General features: G+C 35.1%; 1 protein-coding gene and 1 long non-coding RNA gene across 2 annotated transcripts in view; one reads left to right on the forward strand and one right to left on the reverse strand.

Annotated features, from left to right (window-relative positions):
* The window catches only part of LOC145664382 (CLIP domain-containing serine protease HP8-like), a 70,810-nt gene extending 48,732 nt beyond the window's left edge, over positions 1–22,078 (reverse strand). Inside the window, exon 1 of the mRNA XM_081731045.1 lies at positions 21,751–22,078. Coding sequence (XP_081587171.1) covers positions 21,751–21,823 — 73 coding nt within the window. The 5' untranslated portion in view covers positions 21,824–22,078. The remainder of the gene's footprint in view (positions 1–21,750) is intronic.
* The window catches only part of LOC145664384 (uncharacterized), a 338,163-nt gene that overhangs the window by 299,910 nt on the left and 11,882 nt on the right, over positions 1–26,371 (forward strand). The window lies entirely within an intron of this gene.

Raw genomic sequence — 26,371 nt, forward strand, 5'->3', positions numbered from 1 at the left:
CCCATTACCAAACGCATGTTTACAATAAGGTATTCACATTAAAGAAGGTTAAAATAATATTTTGTAATAAAAATTGGTGATGGTCGCTGGCCACAAGGAAGGGGTGGTTAGTATTAGGGCTATGGGAAGTTCTAATACATTGCTCATACGAAACTATTATTCCATTTCAGTAAAATTAGGTTGTGATGAGGGAGGGTCGCCATAAAGAAGTGGTCGCTTAAAGAACTTTCATTTAAGTACACTCATGTCCAAAACGTTTGTCGCATATCTATAACTCTTCTTGTAAGAATATAATTTGATAATGATTTTGCAGGTACTTTGAATACTGATACTATGTGTATAATCGGGAAATAAATTTCATAGGGAAATCGTGGTAAATTTCATAGGGAAAAATATAAATACGAAAATTAGAATTAATAAAACAAAATGTTGCTAAATGAATTAGAAAGTTTTTTTGTTTGTTTTATTGTTCTTATTTACAGCTCTTTTGACATGAAATTTGCCACATACATGTCTTTGCTGATTATACACATACTAACATTATAAGAAATACCGGGCGAATTCCTTATCAAATTATATTCCTACAACAACATATTTATAGACATACGACAATAATTTTGGACATGAGTGTACATAGGACGTTCAGAGCAGAAGGGAATCTAGTCCAATTATCGAGGTCGTGAGAGAAAAGGATATGGAGTTTGACAGTACCTTAAGTACATGAAATGGTTATCTGTTTTTTTCATTATTTATTATTATTATTATTATTATTATTATTATTATTATTATTATTATTATTATTATTATTATTATTATTATTTGCATTAGTTATTTATAATTTCTGGATATGAATCTTTCCTAGTTCTAAAGAAGCTTCAGATAAAAATCTTAAAGATGAAATTGTCCAAAATGAACAAAAGCGAGCTTGATGCCCTTGTGCACTGAACGTTCTATGTCTTACTCAAATATTCACTCCCTGGCTCACTTATAAGCGTACTTCCGGAGCCCTTGAGCGGAAGAATTTGAAGTTTTGTACAGTTTTGTTGAAACAATCTTGTCCACATATCTTGTTTTAAGAGATCGCATTCTGCACTGTAAAAAATCGTTGTGTTATTTCAACGACATGCCTACGTGTTAACACAATTGTGTTAAAATATAACACAAACAGGTGGTTAGTACAACTCACTCTCCATTTGGAGTTGTGTGTCAAATGCCGGTAGTTGAAATGACATACAGCCTGTGTGTTAAATTAACACAAGTGCAGATTCTTCGGTGTTGTTTTCTGCGTGGTTGCCAAATATGTTGGGCATCTAATTATAAACGCTTATTAACAGAAGCTACACACAAACACAGTAGAAAGAAATACTTAAACAAATCCAGGTATTCATAAAATTTCAACATGCAAGCCTCGCGATGTGTTCTCAATTGTTTTACATAATTTTTCTGAAGAAATATGTCAACAGCGAGAAACAACACCGTATTATTCTGTCACTTCAACACTGCACTAGAGCTCATCTGTCAATAGCGGGGACTATGTTTCAAAAATGGCGGAAAACCAGTAGAAACACGATTAAGAGGCAAACATACTATAACGATATAGGTAAGAGCAGGGGCGGATCCAGGATGGACTTCTGGGGAGGGGGGCGGTGGGTTGTAATGCTGCTATGGTATCATCCCTAGTTAGAAGAAAAAAGAGTGCCATTGGGGTTGCAAAGATCCGTAGATCCGCCACCGAAATAATTTCCACTACTCCGAAACCAAACGCTCGATGATTCGGTCCTATAGTATCCAGTACAACAAAACTTTTGACTAAGATATTATTTCTGTGGCTTTTAGGGAGAGGGAACCACATCCAAAGAGATCAGTTCTGAAACAAGGATGTTTGAAGACTTTATCCATTTTGTTAGTGGATTGTGCTGACAATAGAGTATTGTTCCTTAATATTTGAGCTGTAAATATTGAAGAATAACATTTTATTGTCAGCAAAAGCCGTTAACAAATTGAGTAAAAATATTTGATCATCTTTATTTGAAAATTGAGCTTCTGGAATTGTTCCCCTTTCTCCCAAAAGCACATATTTTATTTTCAACTATTTTCTTAAATAAAATATTACTTTTGTTCTTCATCAGTTGCAGTTGAAAAAGACAGTGACACAGATGAATTATCTTTATGAGCTATCGTGTAAGCGTGGTATTTATTACAGTCACTGTTCTGTATTCATTCAATTACAATGTAAATATTATAATATTGCTTGTAGATTAAAGGAAAAATTATATATCTGTATAACAGAAAAGTAAACGTTAGAAGGCCTGAAAATACGTCTGTTTTATAAAGCAAACATGCACGTTACGAAACAAGCCACGAGTGATGAAAGGTTAAAGAAATCACAAAGGTCGATTTTTTTTTTTTTTTTAAGAAAAAGGTATTACAAAGGTTGATTTTAATTCATGAGTTCAATTGCAGTAGAGCAAACAATTATTTTTAATCTGTGCCACTTACTAGGATCACGCAATCTGACCTGTTAGTACGTCCGCCCGTCCGTCCATACGTTACTCCACACGGTAACTCATGAATGAAAGCGAATTTTTAAATACTGCTATCTCAATACACCTACACGGTTAACTCGACCAAGGTCGTTAATGTAGTCAATCTGTTAATGTCTTCATGCGTAACAGTGATTTCAACAGTGGCCATTCATATCCCGTTTAAAATCTATAACATTTCCTAGCTTCCATGCAACCCGCACAGTAACGTAAGATTGTTGATTGTCTGTAACAAAACGGTATGTAGCTATCCATACACCATCTTCTTTATTGTCTTTAAAGGAGTGCATTTGAACATTTAATTTCATTAAGTACTTTTTTTTTTTTTTTTTTTTTTTTGAGGAAAGAGATTCACAGTACAAACATCACCAAAAGAAGATGCGCATCATGAACTACTTTGTAATATTACCCTAATTTTAATTTATGAAAAGTTAAAAAAAAAACTAGCTAAAATACCTGTTCTTCCCAGAAGGGAGGAAACGGTTTATGCAGTATATCATATTTCAAGAGGAAGAGCAACGCTTTCGTCGTTGCCTCTGTCAATATGAGTATAATAAATAAATTAATAACGAATAGCAGCGCTTTCGGCCTTGACCTTCTTAATATGAAAGAAATAAATAAATAAGAAAACCAAGATCTCGGCATTGACCCTGTCATTTCCTGGACTCGTTACCATGTCCCTTCTTCCCTAAGCTTGGGCTTAAATATTATCGGGACTGTCACCCATCAGTATAGCGATCCCGGAAACTACGGATTCGACACTAATATCGATCATTTTGGACATCTTAATTTTCATGCCTCTCTCAAACCCTTATGACGATGGGGGCTAAAGTTGGGCTTGAACGACGTCAGGAGTGTTACTATCCATTTCTACCATTATGCATACATTTTGACCGTCCGTAGTTTCTCTCCGCGCTGAAATTCAGAAAAGGACCATGTAGGCAATTAGATCCAGTGAAAATCTATCTTGAACAAAATTTGGTTGATCTAGGTTACTCCTTTCCATTTATAAAATAAGATTAAAGAATGTAAGACACTATAACGAGTGTAAGCGAAATATCGTTGTTAATACTGCAATATGTCGTATGTAAAAAACAAAAAAAAAAAAAAGGAAGAAGTTACATTTTTCATAATTTTGTAATCAAAATGGTCGGCAATAGCGTCCTGAAAGACGTCGCATCAATAGCAAGCAAGAGTGTTTTCCACACTGGCAATACTGCCAACGTCAAGGGACTTTAAATTTATTTAAAGCGAATTTTTGTTTGTTCTCCTGGAAATTTGACATGTAACCTTCTGCAATATCAACGCCGATATGCTAATCTAGTAATAAGCCGAAGCAGTCATGGATTTAAAATTAAAAAGTGCATACAAATTTTAACTTGCTCCATAAAATAGTGCACTAAGAAACCCATAGTCAAAAGAATAATTTGGGATATGTCAAATTTGTAAATGTGTTTTAATACATTCTCACGTGCTTTTGAAACTATTTCATTAATGTCAGTTCCTTGATTTTAATGAAACCAACATACTAATGGAGAAAAGTAGTGTATCCATTGAAGGAAGAGTGACTCAATAGATTTACATAGATTGAATGATGAAGCTTTTTACACTGGGTTCTCGATGCTGAAACTTTTAAAGCATTGAATATGAGGTCAATGGTATTCATTTTGCTAGTTTCACTTGACAGGTGCTATCATACATACCATCAACATTTCACGGTGGATTCCCTACCAACCTGCATGATACCTTCTTTTCTTGTTCTCCCATTCTTCAGAATGAAATTTACTAAAGGTAAAAGCACAGAAAAAGACATGACATATAAATTTGTCTAGTCATATATTAAAGAAGGAGAGCGATGACCGTGTATTTCCGTCTTAATTTTTTATCATCATAATATATTTGAAAGGAAGTTTGTCACGAATTAATGGCAACAGATGTTTGAAAATGGTCTGAACTGAAGATACCGTTATGTTTTCTTTTCTTTTCTTTTCTTTCTTTCTTTCTTTTTTTTTCTTAACAGAACTCTTACACCTTAGATATAAAGAATATTGTAACTGAATGAAGAAATAGTCCAATCATAATATATAACATGCCATCATGCGAAAAAAAAAAAACTTTTTATTTCTTGTCATTGAAACGTTAGCTTGATTGCTGTGACTTTTTATGTAGTTGTTTTCCAGAACCTTGGAAACGAGAATTTTATTAGTTTCTAAGTATTCAATAAAGCAACATGTTTCACAAAATAAATACCGTAATAAAGAATATCGAAAGCAAAGCACTTGTCATGCGGTAAATTTGTGGACGATGACTGGGTATGACCACACTTCAATGACACATTGTATTATAAGTAAATGTAACAGTACATGCACTTAGTAACCAGTGATTCACCCATCGACAGACTACCAAAATCATTAGATATAGCAGCTTGTTTTCCATCAGTCCCACACTGTAGGTGAGATAGGATTTTGTGAAATATGGTCTCTATGAGGGGCGGGGGAAGCTGCAACCTTTTCTTGCTGTTCATCGTACACCTGAAACTTTTAGGCGTATGGCCTTGAAATTTTTTATAAATATTTTCTTGTTCCCAGGGCTGTAGATAAGGCAAAATATTTCAATATTCATCACTTAAACAAGAGGAAGGTTTTTTTTTTTTTATTTTTTTTTGGGTCTAAGAGATTTGTGTTGAGCGAAAAAGCATGGAATTTTGCACATACGCTTTCTATATAATGCCTAGACTGTGAATAAGAAGAGGTTTTGCGAAATTTGACCCTGAGGAGGGAAAGAGAGTTTCAACTATTTTTCACCGTTCACCAGAATTCCAAAACTTTAGGCACAGAAATCTAATGTTCAATCCAGATGTTCTCCTTGACTCATAGGCTGTGTAGAAGAAAAGCGGCTTAATAAATTTCAATCCGATGAGTTTTTCTCCCCTTTCACCAACCTCCAAACGTTTTGGTCGTAGAAACTAGAAATTCTGTGCAAACATTTTCCTTAAGCCCTGGGGTATGAATAAGAAAAAAGATATACGAAGAGGTGAAATTGAACTTTTCTCTTGACTACCAGACCTCCGAATCTTTTAGATATAAGAACTTGGAATTTTGTATTTAAACTACAGTCAGGACGGTGTTTTGTAAAGTTAAATCTATCAAGACTTCGAACCCATTGGTCTATGAATTTAAAATTTTGTACTAATATTCTCCTTATACCCCAAACAAGGAAGTTTTGATTGGATGCTCTGTATCGTCACAGTTTGTCACTCCCATTCTGAGTAAGCCACATAAAGAGTACATGGGGGTTATAGAAAATTTGGCGTTGATAAAGGCGGTTGTGAGAGATAAACAAGAAAATCAATAACGTACTAGATGATCTTGAAGATATATAGCTTGTGGATCCATGAGTACGTACACTGCCTACAATTGTTTATTCCATCCCCTCCGTACTTCTCAGAAGCGTTTCTCAGATCTAAAAAGATATGCTCCTTTTGTCATACATCGATCAGTTGGAAACAACTGGCCTAGACGATGGGTAAAGCAGAGTTTGATAATTTCCACTCCGAAGGAAGAGTAATGGAATTAAAACATTTTTCATTATTGTTGATATTATCTTTGAAACAGTGATCATACAACGAAACTTGTCTACAAGTACTTTTTGATATAGATAATATGATTGTATGTTACAAAAAAGCGATTTGAAAAAAAAAAAAAGACATTTAGGGGTGATTTTGGATAATCCATTCTGAGTATGAAAAATTTTGGGAACGATTTTCCACAAAAAGTTGAGAATTTTATGAACTGTAGACTGTGAATGAAATGAAAATAACGCGGAGTAAAAGAGTGGAACTGTTTTTCTTTTATCGGTCACTAGCTAAACGAAACTTCTGGGAGTAAAACTTGAAATCTTGTGCAAATGTTCTTCGTGAATGCTTGGTTAAGACGGAGGTTTAGCGAAATTCAACCCCTTAAGGGTGAAACACTGTGGTTAAGACGGAATTTTTCGATATGAAACACCCAAGGCAGGAAAGGAATTTGATTGTTTGCTTACTATACACTAGATCTCCAAAATCATGCGGCATAGGGAAATAAAACCTTGCGCAAACAATGTTACTGAACCCTATGCTTAAAACTACTGGTAAGGTGGAAATTAGAGAAATTGAACATCTAAGACAACGGAAAGCAGGTTAAATATGTTTCACTCTTCCCCAGATTTTCACTCATTCTTTACTGTGAAGGTTTTTCTTTTCTTTTTTTCTTTTTTGGGCAAGGTGATGTCGATGGACGCTATCTTGAGATCTGCCATCGAATACATCCTTTAATCGGGAGAAATGTGTGGTATGTGGCTGACGTTGTGAAAATCATAAAACAATCGTGACTTCGTTATAGTAAGTGATAAAGTAAAAACAAATACAGTATTAAATTTCTGAGAAAATTACAGATGAGAAAAAGGTATCACAACACTGGTTTCCATTTAAGAAAACCAAAGTGAATTCAAAATGGCGGACTTTAACATGGCGTCCATCAACATCACATATTTTAAAAGTTTTCCCTCACCTGTATTGCTAGCTTTCAGTGTTACTTTCGCAATTCTTTTAAAATCTCGCCTTTTATTTAGGTGTTTTCATACTTTTGAGGACTACCCTGTATGGGTAAGAGAATTTTATGAAATTTCACTCCAGTGAATGAGTGGAAGGTTTTAAAGATCTGTCCGTCTCTACCACATATTTCTTGTGAAGTGCTTAACTTATATTCTCTCACATATTTCTTTTGAAGTGCTAAACTTGTATTTTCTCGAAATTATATACAATATGTTTATATACACAATATGAAATGTGATCCCATGCAAAAAATCGATTTGGCCAAGTTTGGAGACTTGGAAAGACATTTGTAGGTGACTTTTGAGATAATTGTTCTCACGGAATGGAAAGAATTTCCCGGTTTGAAGTGCACATTTTAGGAGTTTAGAAAAATATAAATTTCGAGGTGAAAATGGACTGAATATTTTATTTAGCTATCTGTATGAATTTAGGTAACTTCAACATGAAATGATTTGGCCTTGACATTGTCAAAAGTTATTGAGAAGCAATTATTAGAAAAGTTTATGAAGGTAAATTGAAATCGAACTTTTACCATTAAGTATCCTACAACATAAAAATTTTACGTCTTTCAAACATTTTCCATTAACCTTATTCTCCCTATGCAAATAATATTTCTACTGTTACTATACTGGACTATACTAGCATTTGTATTATCAAAAGAATAGAAATGCATGTAATTTGCATCATGTAAAATGTATGATGTCGTTATACTAAGGATGCGTGTGCAGAATCTAACTTACTACTACTACTAATAATAATAATAGAAAGCCAATTTTGCGTTGGAGTTTCAGCGTGTCTGTTTTTTCCACCGGATAAATGTGTTCGTTTGAAACTTACGATCACGTATCGTGTTCCATTTGACATCGATTCGCATCAATGACCTACCAGAGATCACAATCACCACCGACTGTTATCATCTTGAGTTTGCAACATTTATCTTCGTGCGAAAATAAGTTCAAGTGTATCAGGTTCATATTCCATCCAAGACAAGTATGACCAGAGTACATAACTTGCAGGGGCTATGGGGGAAATCAGTATATTTTCTGTTCGATGACGTTGCGAATCTTCGAAGTAAGCATGTTTTCATCTTTCAACATGTTCTTCCACTTGTGCACGTTCCAATGCGATAATCGTCGAGGAGTTGGATAGCTTCCCTTGTAAGTGAAAAAAGAACTTCAGGCACTTTTGGATATTTATATTTGTAATTGTAATAGTAGCAATAGGACTTACTACTTGGTTTTCGAGACATGGTCTGTACGTTTTTACGGGAGCTGACTAGTGGAAAAAAATATATTTCTGAATCACCTGTAATATATGAATTATTATATTTAAAAAATTAATGTAATGATGTGTGCGTGATCATCACGGCCAAATGGCAAAGTCAAATGAAATGACTTTTGGTATATAGTTAGGCCCCAATCTCAACTAAGATGCTATTATATCACTTGCATTATAATACAGTAAAACATATCCTAACGAGGGAGTGGGGATCCGAATTTTTGGGAAAAATTTAGTACCTCAGGAGATGTTCAACTTAAGAAGCTGAAATTCAGTACCGGTATATTGACTTTTTATTTAAAATAATAAAAAAGGTTCTAGCATTTTTTAAAAATCTTTTTTAATGGAGGGGCACTTTCTATATATGCGAAATTGGTTGTGGATTGATATGTAAAGTAACCGAAAACGATCAACATTAAATGAGAAATAAATTGAGGAACAATTATTAATTGAAAAACAGAAACTACAGTGCATCGCATTTTATATCCATTGCTTTCTATTATAATAATTGCTGAAGCCTGTGTTTATTGTATGGAGCCTTCAGAAGACAAGGAAATCAAACGATGAAATTGTGAGAAAAATAGACATAAAATTTGTACAGCAAACTTAATTATATGGAAATTTTAAGTTTGTAGGTTATGCCTAATTATATGGAAAATTTTACAGTTTTTTTTTTCTTTACGTTGGACTACTTTACCTTGATTTGAGATTTTCAAATCTTATCCTATAAAGGTAACCAACAAAGTTCTGTCGCTTTTTGTGGAGGTCTGTATTCAATTAGCTCTCACTGTGAGTTGAATGCGATTAGAAATAAGACGAAGGTCAATTGTTGGTGTGGGTATATCCAACATACTACCTGGTTGTGGAAGTTCAGTTACACAGTGAACTTACGTAAGGACAGATTGAACATGGGACCTCCACAGAGCGTCATAATGACATGTATGCTGTACGAGTTCAAACTGGGGTCAAACGCCGCTGAAGTGGGGCGGAAGATATGCCAGGCCTTTGGTAAGGGTGTCGTGACTACTCGGACAGGATGCGGTGGTTAAAAAGTTTAAGGACGGTGATGAAACACTCGAAGACGCACCACGTGCCAGAAGACCAACACATTGTACAAAATGAAGATCTTCAGGTAGCCATTGAGACGAAAAGTGGCCAGAGATGTAAGGAACTGGGACTAAAACTCAGTATGAGTGGAGAAACCATTCGGCAGCATCTCCATCAACTTGGGAAGCACTACAAGTTGGGTCGATGGGTCCCACATGATTTGACTACGGGTCAGAAGGCAACGCGAGCAGACACCTGTGTTTCTTTGCTGTCTCGTTCGAAGAGGGATCCATTTCTGGACAGGGTGTTGACATGTGATGAAACGTGGATCTTGTCGATCCCATGAAGCGCTTCCAAAATAGCCGAAACCAGTACTGTACCAGAAGAAGGCCCTCCTGTGTATTTGGTGGACTGTTCGCAGCATCGTGCATGAAGAACTGCTACCAACTGGTCAGAGCGTCAATGCAACTGTGTACTGTCAGCAGTTGAGCTGTGTTCAAGAAAAACTCAAAACTCTGGAGCCAGCACTTCTGAATCGTAAAGGGGTCCTCCTGTTACAGGACAATGCTAAGTCCCACGTGGCTAGGATGACCCGGGACATCATTCTACGCCTTAGATGGGAAACACTATTGCATTCGTCATACTCCCCGGACATTGCACTGTTCGATTATCATCTCTTCAATCCCTTGGACAATGGAAGGATGCAAGTTCAAATACCTAGTAGAGGTACAAAATGCACTTGATACTTTTTTCGCATCACGACCCACCAAGTTCCACCGCGATGGAATCCATGGCCTTCCAGAAAGTTGGCAGCAGGTTGTCGATGCTTATGGGCACTTTTTTTTTTTATCTTCCAGGTACGTTTTAGGCGACATATCGATGTTCGAAGGTGGTGGGTGAAAAAGCGACAGAACTTTCTTGGTTACCTTACTATTTTCCACTGAAAAGTATCTGTAATTCGACAAAGAAATAATTATATATGATAACTAAATTGAAATTCATCGTATGACAAACACTATATACCATTTTATATCGTAAAGGTTAGGTCCATTGGTATTGTAATAGAGCGGTGTTTGAACGATTAACCGTAGAAATTCAAAATCTAATTAGTAATAATTTCACAGACTTGTTTTATTACAAGTGTAAATTTTAGTCAGTGGAGAGGAGGGCGTGGGTCATGAATCAGAGTAGATAAAAATGTGTTTTGGAATGTGGTGGGTCATGGTGGGTGGTGGGTCGGAGTGGGTCAGAGTGGGTCAAAATGGATCACGTTAGGTCGTGGGTCAGTGGGTCTTGGGTCAACTTTTTATTAATCCGCGTCATCTCTGCAGGACAGTATATTATTTCGAGATATTCTCTGAACTTATTGAATACACTGTGTGTTTTCTTTTAGATTGATTTTTAAATTTATTTATTATCAAAAGTCCATATACAGACAGAATGCCATTTTAACCGAGAAAACTTTATCAATAGAAAGAGAACTGCTTAAAAAAGATCGACCAGATCCTATGTAGCTAGGCAATCTACATAGGATATGGTCGATTAAAACTTCTAGACCTGGCTCTTGAACTCAACTGGACTCGGTCACAATAATTGACCATGAGCGAATGTGAGTACGAGCGCTGTAAATTGATAGCGAGCCAGAGCCTAAGTCCGAGTGAGCGCGAGAACCTTATGAGGTTAGTGAACGCGGTCACAAACTCCATTGTGGCTAAACCATTCTCGAACGCGAGTCAAACGAGGTAAACAGGCACGAGATCGAACTAGAGCAAGCCTAGCTGAAAACAGCAAGCCTGAATCCCCACAAGATTGAGTTAGCCTCTATTACTAAAAATCCATCTCTGGTAGTTATAATTACTGCCATACTGCAAGTTTAAACCAATTTACGTACCTCGCCTGCTTAAGAAAACAAGAGGCCAACTTTGTCTATAATCACTTATAGCATTAAAAGCGTCCGTATCTGTAGTGAGCAGGCAAAATCAATCGACAAACTTTATTCTCCTTGAACCATATAGCCTAGAGCCGATGCAACATGGTAACTTGCATTATCGTAATTAGATATAACACTGATCTATAATATTAGCCTCATAGTTGAAACATTAAAACATGAAATAATTTTGTATACATTGCTAAAAAAAATAATAATAATACAGTTACATCAAGGTTATATTCAGAAATAGGAAGAGTTCTTGGATTCAGAATCGCATAGTAGGTTTAAAAGCAGGTGTGAAGAGAATTATGGTGATGGATCATTGATCTAGGGATATAGACATCCCTGCGAATACGCTAGTCTACACTTAATCGCTGACTTATTATCCCTCATACCATCCATTAAAACTATTACTTGAGAGGTTTTCAGTAAGATTAACAGGCAATGATTGGTTTAACTTACTTTTCTGCTAATGTAGTCGAATGATTACAACTGGTTCGGGCTTCGATTTATCGGGACAGTACACACAATTTTTTTTTTTTTAGTGTTGACTTAGCATCACGAGACGATTGGATAGCTATTTGAAATTTACGGCAATGAATCCTAATCTAGAAAGCCTGGAAATGAGAGACAATGCCCTGACAATTCATCACCTAACACAGTCTTTTGTGAACTGTAATATCAGAGAGCTTATTTCAGATAGTTCTTATGAGAAGAGTTTCCAAAGCGATCTCTACTGAATGAACTACTGAATATTTAAATTTTGGAGCAGTAAATCCAGGTTTGACTCCCGGTTGAAATACGTTTGCTTAAAGTTTTGCGTTTTACTGCAAGTCATTATCTTAATTTTTGTGTTACAACGGGATCTTGAAAAACTATAATCGATTAAACAAGGAAACTCATTTAATGTCACAGCCCTGGCCACTTCGAAAACACCAAAGCTTTATATTCTGATGGTTTAAAATGGCTTGCAGCAGAATTATGAATCTAAAACACGTTTATGGATTATCTTAAAAGGTTATCTTACATTTACATATTAAGCGTGAAGTACTTAATGTTGAGATAACGTTTTCTTCTAAACACTATATATATATATATATATATATATATATATATATATATATATATGTATGTGTGTGTGTGTTTAGAAGAAAACGTTATCTCAACATTAAGTATATACTATTTTATTGCATTTTTACTTATAGTATCACATGCAAGTATATGTTTTATCCGTAGTCCATAGTTCCGCCTTTCTGCAACCAAACAAGAATTTGCCATGGATTTTTGAAATGCCGAAAATGTTTTACTCACATTTTCTTTTATTTCTTTTTATGAAACTTTGTAAATGATTTCTGATAGTTCTTGTTTGTTTAACGTATGCTTTGTGACAACTATTTCCGCTTCACTTTCTTCAGATCATTTCCGGAGCTTAAAGTAGCTATCTTTTCCTGTTATTATTCGTAATATCCTGATATACTTATGACGAACATTCTTTCTTTGAAGCATGATTTTTATGATTCATTTTCAAAATGTTATGTGATAGTAGCTTAAAGTTCAAATGTTAATTATGGAAATTGATAGGAATTATTATAATTCAGTGATAAGATTGTAGTCATTGTTACACAAGATTTGCAATTTCCATCCTAAGTTTGATCAACTAATATTATCTGTACAGGGAAGATTTTCATAAAGTTATTTCCGTTTTAACAATTATTTCCTCAACCTTCATCTACGGTTTTTTTTTTTTTGGTCGTTTTACTCAATTGGATATATAATTATCAGGAGATTAAACCTAATGCTAGATTTAATTGTCAGGAGATTTAATTAATCAGTTTTCTCGTTGATTAACGTTGTCCGTTGACCATTTGTAATGTTAGATTGTGTCTTAGCCACGGGGCAAAAAATAAACGATTAAAATTAATGAGGATTTTGGTCTTTATTTTTGTCTCCTACTTTTTAATTTTATATATATTTATAAGCTAATAACACTCTAAAATGTAGCGATTTTAAGCCTATAAAATGTTAAAATTACATTTTTATGCAGTGAAAATTTACAGAGGATTACTCCGGATCCCAACATTTCTTCCTGAGCAGAACCTTGCTTTGATTTCAACTCTCTTGAGCTATCAGAAACTGATGGTGTTATTTCTGTTATTCGTTAATCTTTCTTCATGTCTCTTTTCTTTTATTTTCTTTTTTCTTTTTTTTTTAAGATTAGGTAGAATCTCTTCTGGCATTTCATAAAAACATATTTTTTGGCACTATCTCACATAAACAGTAATCATACCCTTGTGGCTAGAATAGTAACCATTCTCGCTTCAGGTGAGGGAATCTCCTATTTGATTTTCAGGAGGGATTACATTGAAGTCAATAAATCAGCTGTACAAAACAAGCCTTTCAAATAATATTCTGACGATATCTAATTTAGATAAGATTACCGTACTTTAAGTCGAAATAAGAACAAACTGATTGCAATTTCAGAAGCATACATTAATTTCATTCTCATTTCGCCTGATATGTGTCATCTGATTATTCTGTATTTCAAATTGAAGATCATACCAGTGATGTAACTAAGGAGAGGAAAGGGGGCTTATGCCCCGGGCGCCGGATTTTGTGAGGGTGCAAAACTGGGCAAATTTTATTTTCCTTATAAGGTAAAGGAAAGAGTTTTAGCAAACTAAAGATCATAAAATATACCTCAGAAACTTAACAGAACAACAACGATTCACCAACCTTAGGATCATATCCATAGAGCATAAGTTAGCTTCATAGCTCTCTTTTGAGGACATTGTAAAAAAAGCCTTTGCTGCCAAAAGAGCCCGCAAAGTTAAATTTTAGCTCCAGTTTTTTTGTTTTTATTTAACTTCCATTGATTTAAGAAATTTGCAAAATGTCCGAGTATAATACTCAAGGCGACAGCTTGACTGTCGTAATTAAATATTATGTTCTAAAGCAGTAGACTGTTGATTCATTCTACACATATGCACATCCCAATATAATTTCAGAAATATTGTGATTGGCAGTTATTATGATAAGACTATAAGAATATGTCAAGCATGCTACTATCAAATTATTTGGCAAATCAAATACTAATTAGTTTGGTGTTTTATCTTGTACTAAAAATTAAATTATATACTGCAATTTTGAAATCAAGTTTTACCACTTGAAGAAAAAATGGAATAGGAGAATTACTGTGTGATGCCAATAGCAGGTGTTGTCGGGAAAGTTTTGATTTGGTTGGTCAGGGGGAGGGGGCGCTAAGACGAGTTCTTGTCCCGGGCGACAACTAGCCTAGCTGTGTCGCTGGACCATACGAATAAAATCGAAATTAATCTAAATAGAATTCCTGTCTGTATTTTACGTCGAAATTCTAAATCTAATTTTCAAGACTTGTTTCTTTTATTTGTTATCAGAGAGTTAAATTCTGTATACAAAACTTTTACATCAGATCTTATTTTCATAATTTTTGCGCTACATTCACTTTGACCTTGCACTAATTTTGCCTTTACTTCAGCTCGCATACTATTAATTTCTAAATATGCTCTATCATTAACTTACTTTCCTTAATATGTTATCTTTAAAGCATCGAACGCTTCCAACTTTCTTAAAATTAACTCTCCCACACTATCTCCTAATCCTGATATTTTAAGATTTTTATATTCTTCACTGCTGCCTCCTAGTAATACTTTATTATTTCTAGTATCGGTCCCGTCATCACTAGAACGACAATCCTACACCACAAGCAGGAGAATCTACTCGCTAACAGAGTCAACAAATGTATTTGTTTCCGTATTACCACAGTAGTCGGTGTTTATCTTTTTCTTTACAACAGTCACAAATCTAGGTTAGATTTTCGGACTTATATTTACTACATTCTAACTCAGAAGTGCATTTCGTTTGAATCTTACTTTAAACTCTGAATACAGGTTTCATGTAGCCTTGATATTTGCAAGAGACGTTAAACTTCATAGAAATTAACAATTAAAGCGTAACATATGTTAAGTTTGGTTCAAGATTATTCGTTTTTATATGCAAATTTTGCGTATATGATTTTTTGTTTACTTCTTACGTTTTGTTCATTGGTATTTTTCATTTAATTATTTTGATTTAATGTCCATTGTCAGCATCATAATACTACAACTCAATAAACGTACTTCTACTGGGAATTGAACCCGGCTCTCTTACAATGAATAAAGATTTTAACTAGAGATTCCTTTTATTCCTTTGCTTTGCCAATTCGATTATTATTTGCTTCCTGTTATATTGGACTCCTGTCATTATGTTTTAATGGTTTATGGAAGTTAGGTAGGGAATCGAATGTGAAACATTGTGTACTAAAATTCAATTTGACATTATTCCGAGTAGGCCAATAGAATCGAGAGAAATAAATTATAATATTTTAAATACATAATACAGAGGGAGGAAACAGAGAAACCTCGGCAGATCGATGTATATGGCGATTGTTTGTAATTACTAAATGCAAAAAAATGAAATGAAATTTTTGAGTTTTACGTCCCACGGTTATGCCTGCTAGGCTAAAGGAGACGGTGATGATGAGAAATGAATGAAATGGTGGAATGAATAAAGTGAAAGGAAACGGGAGAACCCCGAGGAAACCCATACACACGGTGTTTGTCCACCACAAAGTTCACTTGGCGGGAGTAGTATGTCGCAAATTGGAATCGAACTTGAACTTTATCATACTCTTCAACGTGTAAAATGTTTTGTATTTCTTTCCGCTTTTAGAAATTGATTTTCTTATCTCACAAGAAGATTCAAATGAAATTTAATTGCACATCTACGTATCTCTCTTGTAATCTCAGACATTTTAAAGTGTAGTAAAATACACATATCATAAAGAATACATAATATCACACTATTATATCCTGTGTATCTAGATTGCTTAAAGGAGGCATGTTGGCTCAGTGGTAGGGCGTTCATATCTGGTACGTGGGGTCCCTGGTTCGATCCCAGCTCGCGCCAAGTGGTCTTTGTGGTGGACAAACACCGTCTTCATGGCTTTTCTCGAGGTTTTCCCGTTTCCTCCCACTTTATTTATTCCACCATTGCATTCATTTCTCATCATCACCGTTTCCTTTAGTCTATCCGGAATAATCGTGAAACGTAAAAATAAAATGTTTCGTCTCATAAAAAGTTATTTTTTTCTTCAATTTTGTTTTGATAAGATCAATCTTCGTTAAAGAATGTTTACAATATATGGATAAAAACAAAATAAGTATGACGATTTCTGTCTTGCTTAACTCGTTAGCTGCCACTTGACGCCACATAGCGTCATTCATACCTATCGCTGTGTGCCAATGACGTCGTTTGGCAAGAGGTAGTTCTTATTGTAGACATGATCTGTAAAGCGACACGCAGGTGTAGGACTTTTATACTCCGGGGTATACAGTGTTGGTCTGGTCATTTTTTGTAGTGTGCTTGGTTTCCGTTATATGTAGCTAGTTTGTTGCAAAAGGCTAAATGTTGCAAAAGTATAGGTGGCACATTGGATTGGGATAGTGAAATCAAGGTGGCAGCGAACGGGTTAATAGAACAAGAAGTGCTCAAAGCCAACAGACAGAATAACAACATGCTCTAAATGTCTCGAGATCCTACTGATAAGTAATAGCTTATATATAAAAATGTAAAGAAAACTGCGTTTATTATTTTATAACAGTCTGGTTGCAAATTACTTATCCATAAACCCTCAGAAGAGTTTTTAATTTTGAACTATTAAGTTACGCTACTATATCTACAGCAATATAAGTAATACAAAATAAGTCCCAGGTCGAGGATATAACTTCCGGTTTCGAGGTAAAGCGCGCACATCTGGTGCTAGAAGTCATTGGTTTGATCCCAGGCATTGTAAGTTTGTGTGTGACAACATTGTATTCGTAAGTATTTTTCTGGATTCTCTTGTTTGCTCTCACATTCTTTTTCGACCAAATCTTTCATAATCATCCACTTTTATTAATTACTCGTCTCCTTTAGGCTACAGAGCATAATCGTGAGACGTAAAACTATTGATTTCATTTAATTTCAATAACGTTGAATAAATTCACATTCGAGACTATAAGATAATACGCATGGCATATCGAAATTTCTCTGATTATTTGAAAATTGTTTGAGATGACTCGACTACTTTATCACCAGTAATACAGAATTGACAACAGTAGAATTGATTTTCAAACAAATTCCAGACGTAATTTAATTTGAAAGGAAACAAGAGAAATATTGTATTACAATAACAGGAGATACGAACCACGCAACAATTTAAGAAATGTGTTAATTGGATTAGTCTGTGTTTCCTGCTTTCCTTTGTAACAAAAAAATTAAACATGATGTCATAACTGAAGGAAAAGAACAATATACAATGTAACTTCTGGAAAGCGGAGAATTGTTTTTGAATGCTCTTATTATTACTGTTATTATGTAATGTAAAGAAAAACAGAAGTTGGTAATTGTGGATTGGCAAGAGTCTAATAATGGATACTTAGTACTTCAGTGGATATTTATATCAAATCTATCTAAGAGGCTTAAATAAAATATAAAAGTATCATTCAGCTCAGTTGAACGCTTAAACCTTGTTTAAGGTTGGTTTAAAGGGACAAGATTTGTCGATAGATGGCAGTACAATCTTCGTGTCTCTTCCATGTATTTTTTACCTTTCACGAAAATTCACGATTTCTGTTACAAATTTCAACTTACAGACTTCAAATTTTTAGAAAAGTAACTTTATAGTCTATCAAAGGCAATAATCCGTGCCGATTTTTATTTAGAATTTTCTTCATTGTTGAAATGGCTTGATTGTTGAAATGGATATCCAAACCTTTAACAATGGAACTGTTTCAACAATGAAGAAAATTCTAAATAAAAAATCGGCACGGATTGTTCCCTTTAATAGGTTATGAAGTTCCTTCTCTAAAAATTTAGTCTCTACGTTGAAATTTGTAAAAGAAATTGTAAATTTTCGTGAAAGGTAAAAAATACATGGGAGAGATACGAAGACTATAGTGACATCTATCGGCAAAACTTGTCCCTTTACACTAACCTTAAACATTGTGGATAACAATCAATTCGACGTTTAGTGTTGTCAAATTAAATTTTGAAATGTAATTAAGGGTAGCAGTGCATATTTTGTAAATTGTAATTCGTGGATAGAAACGAAGCGATCGCTATCAATCATAGAAGGGAAGAAAGTAAAACAAATGACTGGTTTCCAGTACCTGGGTAGTATTGTTAGTAAGGATATAAAGTACTAACATGAAATAAAAGGAAATATAAGAATGGTGAAAGGAAGGAGAAAAGTCTACTTTACGGGTCCTTGAATAAAGTGATAAGAAAAAGATTCACAAAATGTTTCGTGTGGAATCTTGCACTCCATGAGACTGAAACATAAGCATTACACGAAATCGATGAAAATAGACTGGAAGGTTTTGAAATATGAATGGAGAAGAATGGAGAAAATTAGCAGAGTCGAATGAAGATGAAACGAGGAAGTGTTAGAAATAATAGGGAAGGAAAAAGAATTTTTTATGTATGTAATTAAAGGGAGACGTGCTAGAAGGTACGATTGATAGAAAACGATGAAATAGAGGGGCGAAAGAGGCTGCAATTGATGAAGAGTATTAAAACAGAAAACTACTAAGCGAAGACGAAGAGGTTAGCTGAAGATTGTGGTGCATGAAAACAGTTTGTAACGAGTGACTTACCAAATGGATTATTAGTAGAAGTCACAAGCTCGTATATGATAATTGCAGTACAAATTTCTACATATACGGAGAGAAATATTGAACTCATTTAGAAGGAAAATCCGTTAATTTCTGCTATAGGCGACTTTTTTCCTGTGCTGCTCCTGCCACGACAGAAAATTTGATTTGATTTTTAGTTTAGGGTTCCTATCAGCAGCGTGGCTATATGTGACGTGGACCTAAAGCTTAACATGGAATCCGAACCACATGATCTCCCACCACGAATCGAATCCAAGTCTCTCACGCTACACCAGAAGAACTGTAATCTGTGTTGTAGTGCAGATTTTTTTTTTTTTTTTTTTTTTTTGGTACTGCGCTTGAAAATGAGTTTTTAGTTTAACATCCCGAGGTTATGTCCTTTAGGCTAAAGGAGATGGATGATTAATAAAAGTAAATCATGTAAAATTTCTTTTATGCCCTTCGATCTGAAATCCAACCCGTGACCACGTACACCAAAAGCACACGTGCTAACCACTAGATCAACGAGAAGGTCATACTGTGTTGGACCCAAGTCAGCCTAGATGTTGCATAGTACTCCTTACATTTGTACGTGTGTACCGTAAAAATTTTTTCAAGTGCTGCTCCTCGTATGTTTATTTCCAGCCAGAAAGAAAATTTAGATCGTACACAACCAGATAATGTTAACCAAAGTAACTAAAGAAACCATCTCTTTGCACTTGTACGGAATGGTCCTACCTAAGCAACAAACTTTTACATGGCCTGGTACAGAAAATCTTGCGTGTGATGCAAAATCCTGCTAAATTTTGGATCTTCTGATTTTCTAGACTAAAATTCAACCTTTTGTTTCTCTCAGTAAAACTGAGTACAACACAATATCAAATTATTAGACTCAGCAAATTTTAGCAGTGTGAAAACTATGTTTAAAAATTTTACAAGAAGCGATAAATATTTGGTATGGATCTCTTTTATTATTTAGTTAAGTTTACAATTACTTGGGCATATTCTGGACGAATTCGCATGTAATTTCTTTCTAACGTATAGTTGTGGTATCATGTCGAGGAATCGCTCAATCATTTGGTTCTTGGGGCATATTTTGGGCAATGATTTATCAAGATTGCTCAACCCACCCTGAAAAGTTTTCAAACACTTCGTAATTAGACATCGACAGCATCCTCATATGCGAGGGGATATTCTACTGCTAATTTGTAAACAGTTTTGAAGTGTTGACATTTTTATTATACTCCAACTACCTTTAGGACTTAGGCACCGGAAATCGAACCCGAGACCGTTCGCACCGAAGGCGAGAGCGTTAGCGACTGCGCTACACGGGACCAAAAATGAGCAACTATGAACTACTTTAAATGGGCAAAGTCTTCAATCTAAGGAGCAAGAACCCAATTCCAAGCTTTCCGATGACTGCGTATGGTCCTCATAATTATTCGGACATCGGGTCAGCTGGAGCCATTTCTGGGAAATAGCGTTGAGCTAATATGATGAATTATGTATAGATCCTTGGTAGTTGATCCTTATAGACCATATGTGAAGGCTTCCTTCCAGAAACTTTTGTCCTTTAGGCGGCAGGTCGATATTATTTGGTAAGGAGCATGCTTTCAAAGCGAGGTGGTATATAATCGCAATTTATCATTGCCCCGAGAGCGGGGCGAGGGAGGACAGTTGGCCAACTCTGAGAGGAGGTTTTGTTCTCCGGAAGTGTGCCTTAAAAGAAACACTGTAATAGAGAATAATTGATAACCGCAAATTTATTTAAATTATATAAGACTTTTTGACAAAATGGGAAGAAACTTGAGTTACAACCCTTTACATAACGCTATCTAGGATCCAATTTGAGAATTTTACGTTATTTTATTTAGGCACCGCACTCCATTTAAGATAAATTTGTTGGTTATAATAATACATGTAGTAGAGTTACCCACGAGAAGTACTTTTTAAAATTCGGGGCGAGACGAGAAACATGAAAAATCTCGTTTCGTTTTCGAGACGAGAATTGAGACGATAGATTTTTCGAGTCTTGTGGGTAACACTAATTTACCCAAGTCTTATTTCTCATACACTATTTTGGCATTACATAATGCATAGTATAAAACTGTAAATTGATAAAGTGATTCTGTAACCATAGTGAATAGCATTTGTCAACGTTTACATTTACGCAAATCATTATACAACATATTCCAGTAATAATTCCAATATTGTTATATCAGACTCTTCGTAAGCCTCTGGGAATGCGGAAGGCTTTTGAATTTGCGAAACAAGAAGAGAAAAAAAACTTTGAGAATCGAGACGATACGAGACCTACAAAATTTACAAGACGAGGAAATCTTATTTCTCGTCTCGTCTTGTCCGTAGGACACTTTAATCGATATTGATAAATACTTGGGTATAATACGCACATAACAATAATACCTATATACGTACAACAAGCAGCTGAAACTTATGGACTTCCTCTGGAATTTGACAGATCTGGTGACTTCGTTGTGAATGATTTTGCTGATTGTAACGCCGTGAGAAGGTAGCACGGACATGAAAACCATTGCCTGATATGCATATTGTTTTAGTTTTAAATACAATGAAAGCATGCTTAAGAGGAAAGGAAAAGTAAATACCAAGCAGAAAGCGAAATAGTTTACTCACGTGTAACGGTGATCTGCAGCCCACAGCAAATAATGTAGATTATTAGAAGATAACATCGAAGCGTTGTCGTCATGATGGAATTATCACCTGCTACCAAAAGGATGCTTCACCACTAATTGACATTAGCACACCACTTTAGTAAACTTCCAGTGGGGTAATACGTTGTGTTTTGTTTCTTCTGAAGGTGTTGATTGTGTGTATGTGTGTGTAAAAGGTTTTTCCCAAGCTCTTACTCCTTCCCCCTTCCCCTCTGCTGTTTTCCTTTACTATATTTCAACGGCTGTTGGTGCAAGGAAGGAGGAATTCCGTCACCCGAACGGAACCAAGATATACAGAGTGAGCTCACTACCCGCGTCGAGGCCTTCAAAGCAAGCACTTTCAATGCCACCTAAAACATTCACCTTTCCCTCGTTTCCTACTCTTCATTATTAGTTAATGATACGGTGATATAATTTCTGTAGAAACATAATGAGTTAGCAGCATTACAGATTATAAAGAAATGCTCACGTAAGTGGATTGATGTGTAATCAGTCTACGAACTATGATATTGCAAAGCGTTTAAATTTATTTCTTTTGGATTAATATTTTTGTTTATCATGGAACACAGAAAAGGACGCAAACACGAATATGTTAACGATTTACGAATAAAAGACAATAATAATAATAATAATAATAATAATAATAATAATAATAATAATAATAATAATAATAATAATAATAATAATAATAATAATAATAATAATAATAATAATTGGAAACAGTAAAGAGGATCGGATTACACGATTACGCGTAGAAATTTCAATTTCGTCCGGTAGATGTCAACCGTTGCTGCCATCTAACAGTGCGATCTATAGATTCTAGCATTCTAGAATTATACACTAATTCAATAGAAAAAAGTGATACAAATTGCTACCGTAAAATCACCATTAGCCATGGAGATCTTAACAAATTGACTCCTTTAACGAGCTTGGCCTAAATAAAGACCGGTAGCCAGCCCAAAATTGTAGGGGGGGCAGTAGAAGTTAGGGGGCCCGATCCAACCATATAATAGTTCATCATATTGTAGTATATTTGCAAGCCTATCGTGAAAATTTTAGGGGGGAAGGAAAAGTTTAGGGGGGCCGGACCCCCTAGACCTCCTGTGGATACAGGCCTGCCTATAGATATCATCATGATTTTATCTTATAATCAGAGGTATCCAGAAAATCATTCGTTTCTCTCAAACGAAATGTTAGTAAAATTTTTTTGAGGGGTGAAAGAGATTAAATAATAGCACTCTCATTATGAGCTTTGAAGTCGGGTCATATACTCTGGTGAGTAGAGAGGGTGAAACGCAAAATGTTTCTTGTCTTTAACCTATACGGTCAATATGTTCGGTAAGAAAATATCAAAGAATGAGACAGTACCGAGCCAGTGCGCTGTTAGTAGAGAATAGAAGAAATACGGTATTTGTCTAAGTTTTCCCAGCATTTACTTTTAATTTTGGTAAATTTGAAATTGTATTGAAAATGAAATGAAATCTTGGAGTTTTACGTCCCACGATTATGCCGGTTAGGCTAAAGGAGACGGTGATGATGAGTAATGAATGAAATGGTGGAATGAAGAAAGTGGGAGGAAACGGAAGAACCCCGAGAAAACCCACGCACACGGTGTTTGTTTGAAATTGTATTCTCTAATATTGTATATAGAATTACATCGATGTCTAAGGTGACAGTTTGTATTAAAACACGTTTTACTTAATATATTTCAGTAGAGTGATCGGTATACAAAATCCGATATATAGGAGTATATTTTGTTCTAAAATAAGAATTATTATGGAAATACACATTCTACAATCACGGAAGGACTACCTAAGCTTAAAAGTTTTTCTTATTAATTTTGTAAATAAATAAGACTAGCAGATCCGCACGTCCTGCGCAAGAGCAGGACACTATTGTTGTCTGGCTAGCAAAGTAGTTTTAATAACACGTTAATAATATCTTTAATTAAGAATTTCTTGATAATTACTAGAATTTAAGACGTCCTCGAATATAAGACGCAGCCCAATGTCGTTGGGTTAAATTAAGGAAAAATGCATTATGTTCCTTTTTACTTTTACTAAAGCACTCTTGGTATTAGTCATTTTCGGTGATTATTATATATCCCTCTCCCCTCCCCATGTTGCGGGGCACGGCATAATAAAAATTATCCCCGGCTCGAATGTCATGTATTTTGATTGAGATTGGTTGGGTGGTTCAAGAGTTAAGTTCTATTTATTTTTATATATTAATCTCCCCTTCCACTTCCCCTCTTCTAGGTTCTGCCGTCAAAGTGAAAATATTAAAAAAAAAAAAAATAAATAAATAAATAAAAATTCCAGGCTCGAACGTCACCTATGTTTATAATTTAAGATCGGTTCGGTGGTTTAAGCGTGATGAAGTCACAAAGACAATCACTTATATATATATGTTCCCCCTTACCCTCCCCTACATGCCGTTAAAGTAAAATGATGAAAACTTCCTAGGTCCGAACTTTATCTATGTTAACAGTTTGATCGAGATCGGTCGGGTGATTCAAAAGTTAATAAGTTTTATTCATTTTCATATATTTACCCTCCTCCCCTTCCCTAAGTTCTACCATCAAAATGAAATAATAAAAAAGTTTCCAGTTTCGAACTTCATCTATGTTGAAAATTTGATTGTGATTGGTAGTTTGGTTCAAGAGTTATTGTTTTATTTATTTTTTATAATTTCCCCTAACCCCTGAATTCTACCGTAAAAGTGAATAGCTAAAAACACCCCCAATCAGAACTGCTTCTACGTCAAAAATTTGGTCGAGATCGGTCGGGTGGTTCAAGAGATTAAGAGTCACAAACATAGTCACTTTCAATTTGGATCTGAAGTTTTTTGTTCACATATACCGCTATATATATGTAGATAAGTGGTTGTAAATTAATATAATTATTCTTCTTAATCATATTTAAATAGAATCTCTAAACGTGTTTAACAGGTGCAAATATTATTTGAAGGTTGCCATTAGAAATTAAACTAATAAGTATAAGTGAATGAAATTTTAGTAAAGTAAATTAAGAATAGTTCGCGCACAATTCAATATGCTTGCATAAAATAGCCAGTATTGAAGCAATATTGTTATGAATGATACAATATGCATTTGGGTACCTTGTGCACAATAGCAGACCCACAATCATTGTTGAAACTGATTGTGCTCTTAGAGATGGCCGTTTTTCAAAACTCTTATTTTGCGCAATCTCCCCTACAGCGGTAGAGATAGCGCATGAGTCGTCCTCGCTCATGGTTCGCACACGATGTTGATATTACACAAACAATCTGATATGGCGAAGAGTTTAGACACACGACACAACTAACAACGAACGTTTGAATGCTATTAGGCCTACCGCTCACTGGCGACAAAACAGTTGCGCAACTATCTCGTCGCTGTCGCCTGCAGTCAGCAACTTCACGGAGACAAAACAGTTTTGTTGCCATACCCTCGCTCACTGGCGACGGCAACAGAAAAGTTGCCGAGCATTTGATATCACAATTTACATAATCGGCAACCGGAACAGTTCACATAATCACTGGTTTCGGACATTTAAAAAAAAAAAAACTACCGCCCATTCCAATGGTTAAATAAATAAATTTAAATAAACTTTCGAAGGTAGCGTCAACAGGTGCGTTATTTCAGACTTCACTTGAGGGGGGCAGGGGGGCAAGAGCACCACCGACATAAGACTTTCACGTTTTGTACTAGTATATTAGTAGACACTTGATTAAAGTATATGTATTCCTCAAACTCTTGTGGAGCGATTGCACCTCCTGCCCCCCCTAAATGACGTCCCTTAACGTCAATGAGTGACAAAAGTAACAGCATTGTGTAAGCTAATATGAACGGGAACATTTATTCGAATCAAAGGATAACAAGAATAACGAAAATGTAAAACGACTGGAAATAACTAAGAGAACGAAACTAACAAAAGCGGCAATCCGACAACACTGTACCGTAACTGTACTCTCAATGTTCTACGTATAGCCATAAAATAAAAATGGGCTTTCTTCGTTCTTCCCGCGTATTCTTCACGTTTTAAAATCGGCCATTTTTATACAGTACAGTTTTTCTTTTTTATATTTGAAATGGAAAGAAAATTGAGAATGATAATTTTATCTGTATTTTTTTCTAGTTGTGGGAAATTAATGAAAGTAGTAGTGTGTAGTATGACAGCGATATGTCATTATCGAAAAATGTACCTACCTGTGTTGTTTTTTCTTGGCTGGAAACCTCATTCTAGTTTCTTATAACAGCGAAACACACTTCCTTCCATAGTTTCTTCTTTATGTATATTTCATCTTTAACGCTGAGAGTTTCTCTATATCCTCAATTAATTTTTTATAGTCTTTATCACTAAAGACATGCTAGCCACTAATCAAAGAATGTATTAGTTTCCATTGGGAACACTTCTTTTCACGCGCTACACACGGAACGAACTGTTACGTTAAAAAAATGTAGAAAACATTTATTTTTTACCTTTCTATTTGGAGGTACCTCGGCAACTTTTCTGTCGCCGTCGCCTCAGTGAGCGGACTCCCATAAGACTCAATGCATTTTTAGATGTTGCGCAACTGTT

Source organism: Thermobia domestica, chromosome 11 (genome assembly GCF_964235325.1).
Source record: "Thermobia domestica chromosome 11, izTheDome1.hap1.1, whole genome shotgun sequence".
NCBI lineage: Eukaryota > Metazoa > Arthropoda > Insecta > Zygentoma > Lepismatidae > Thermobia > Thermobia domestica.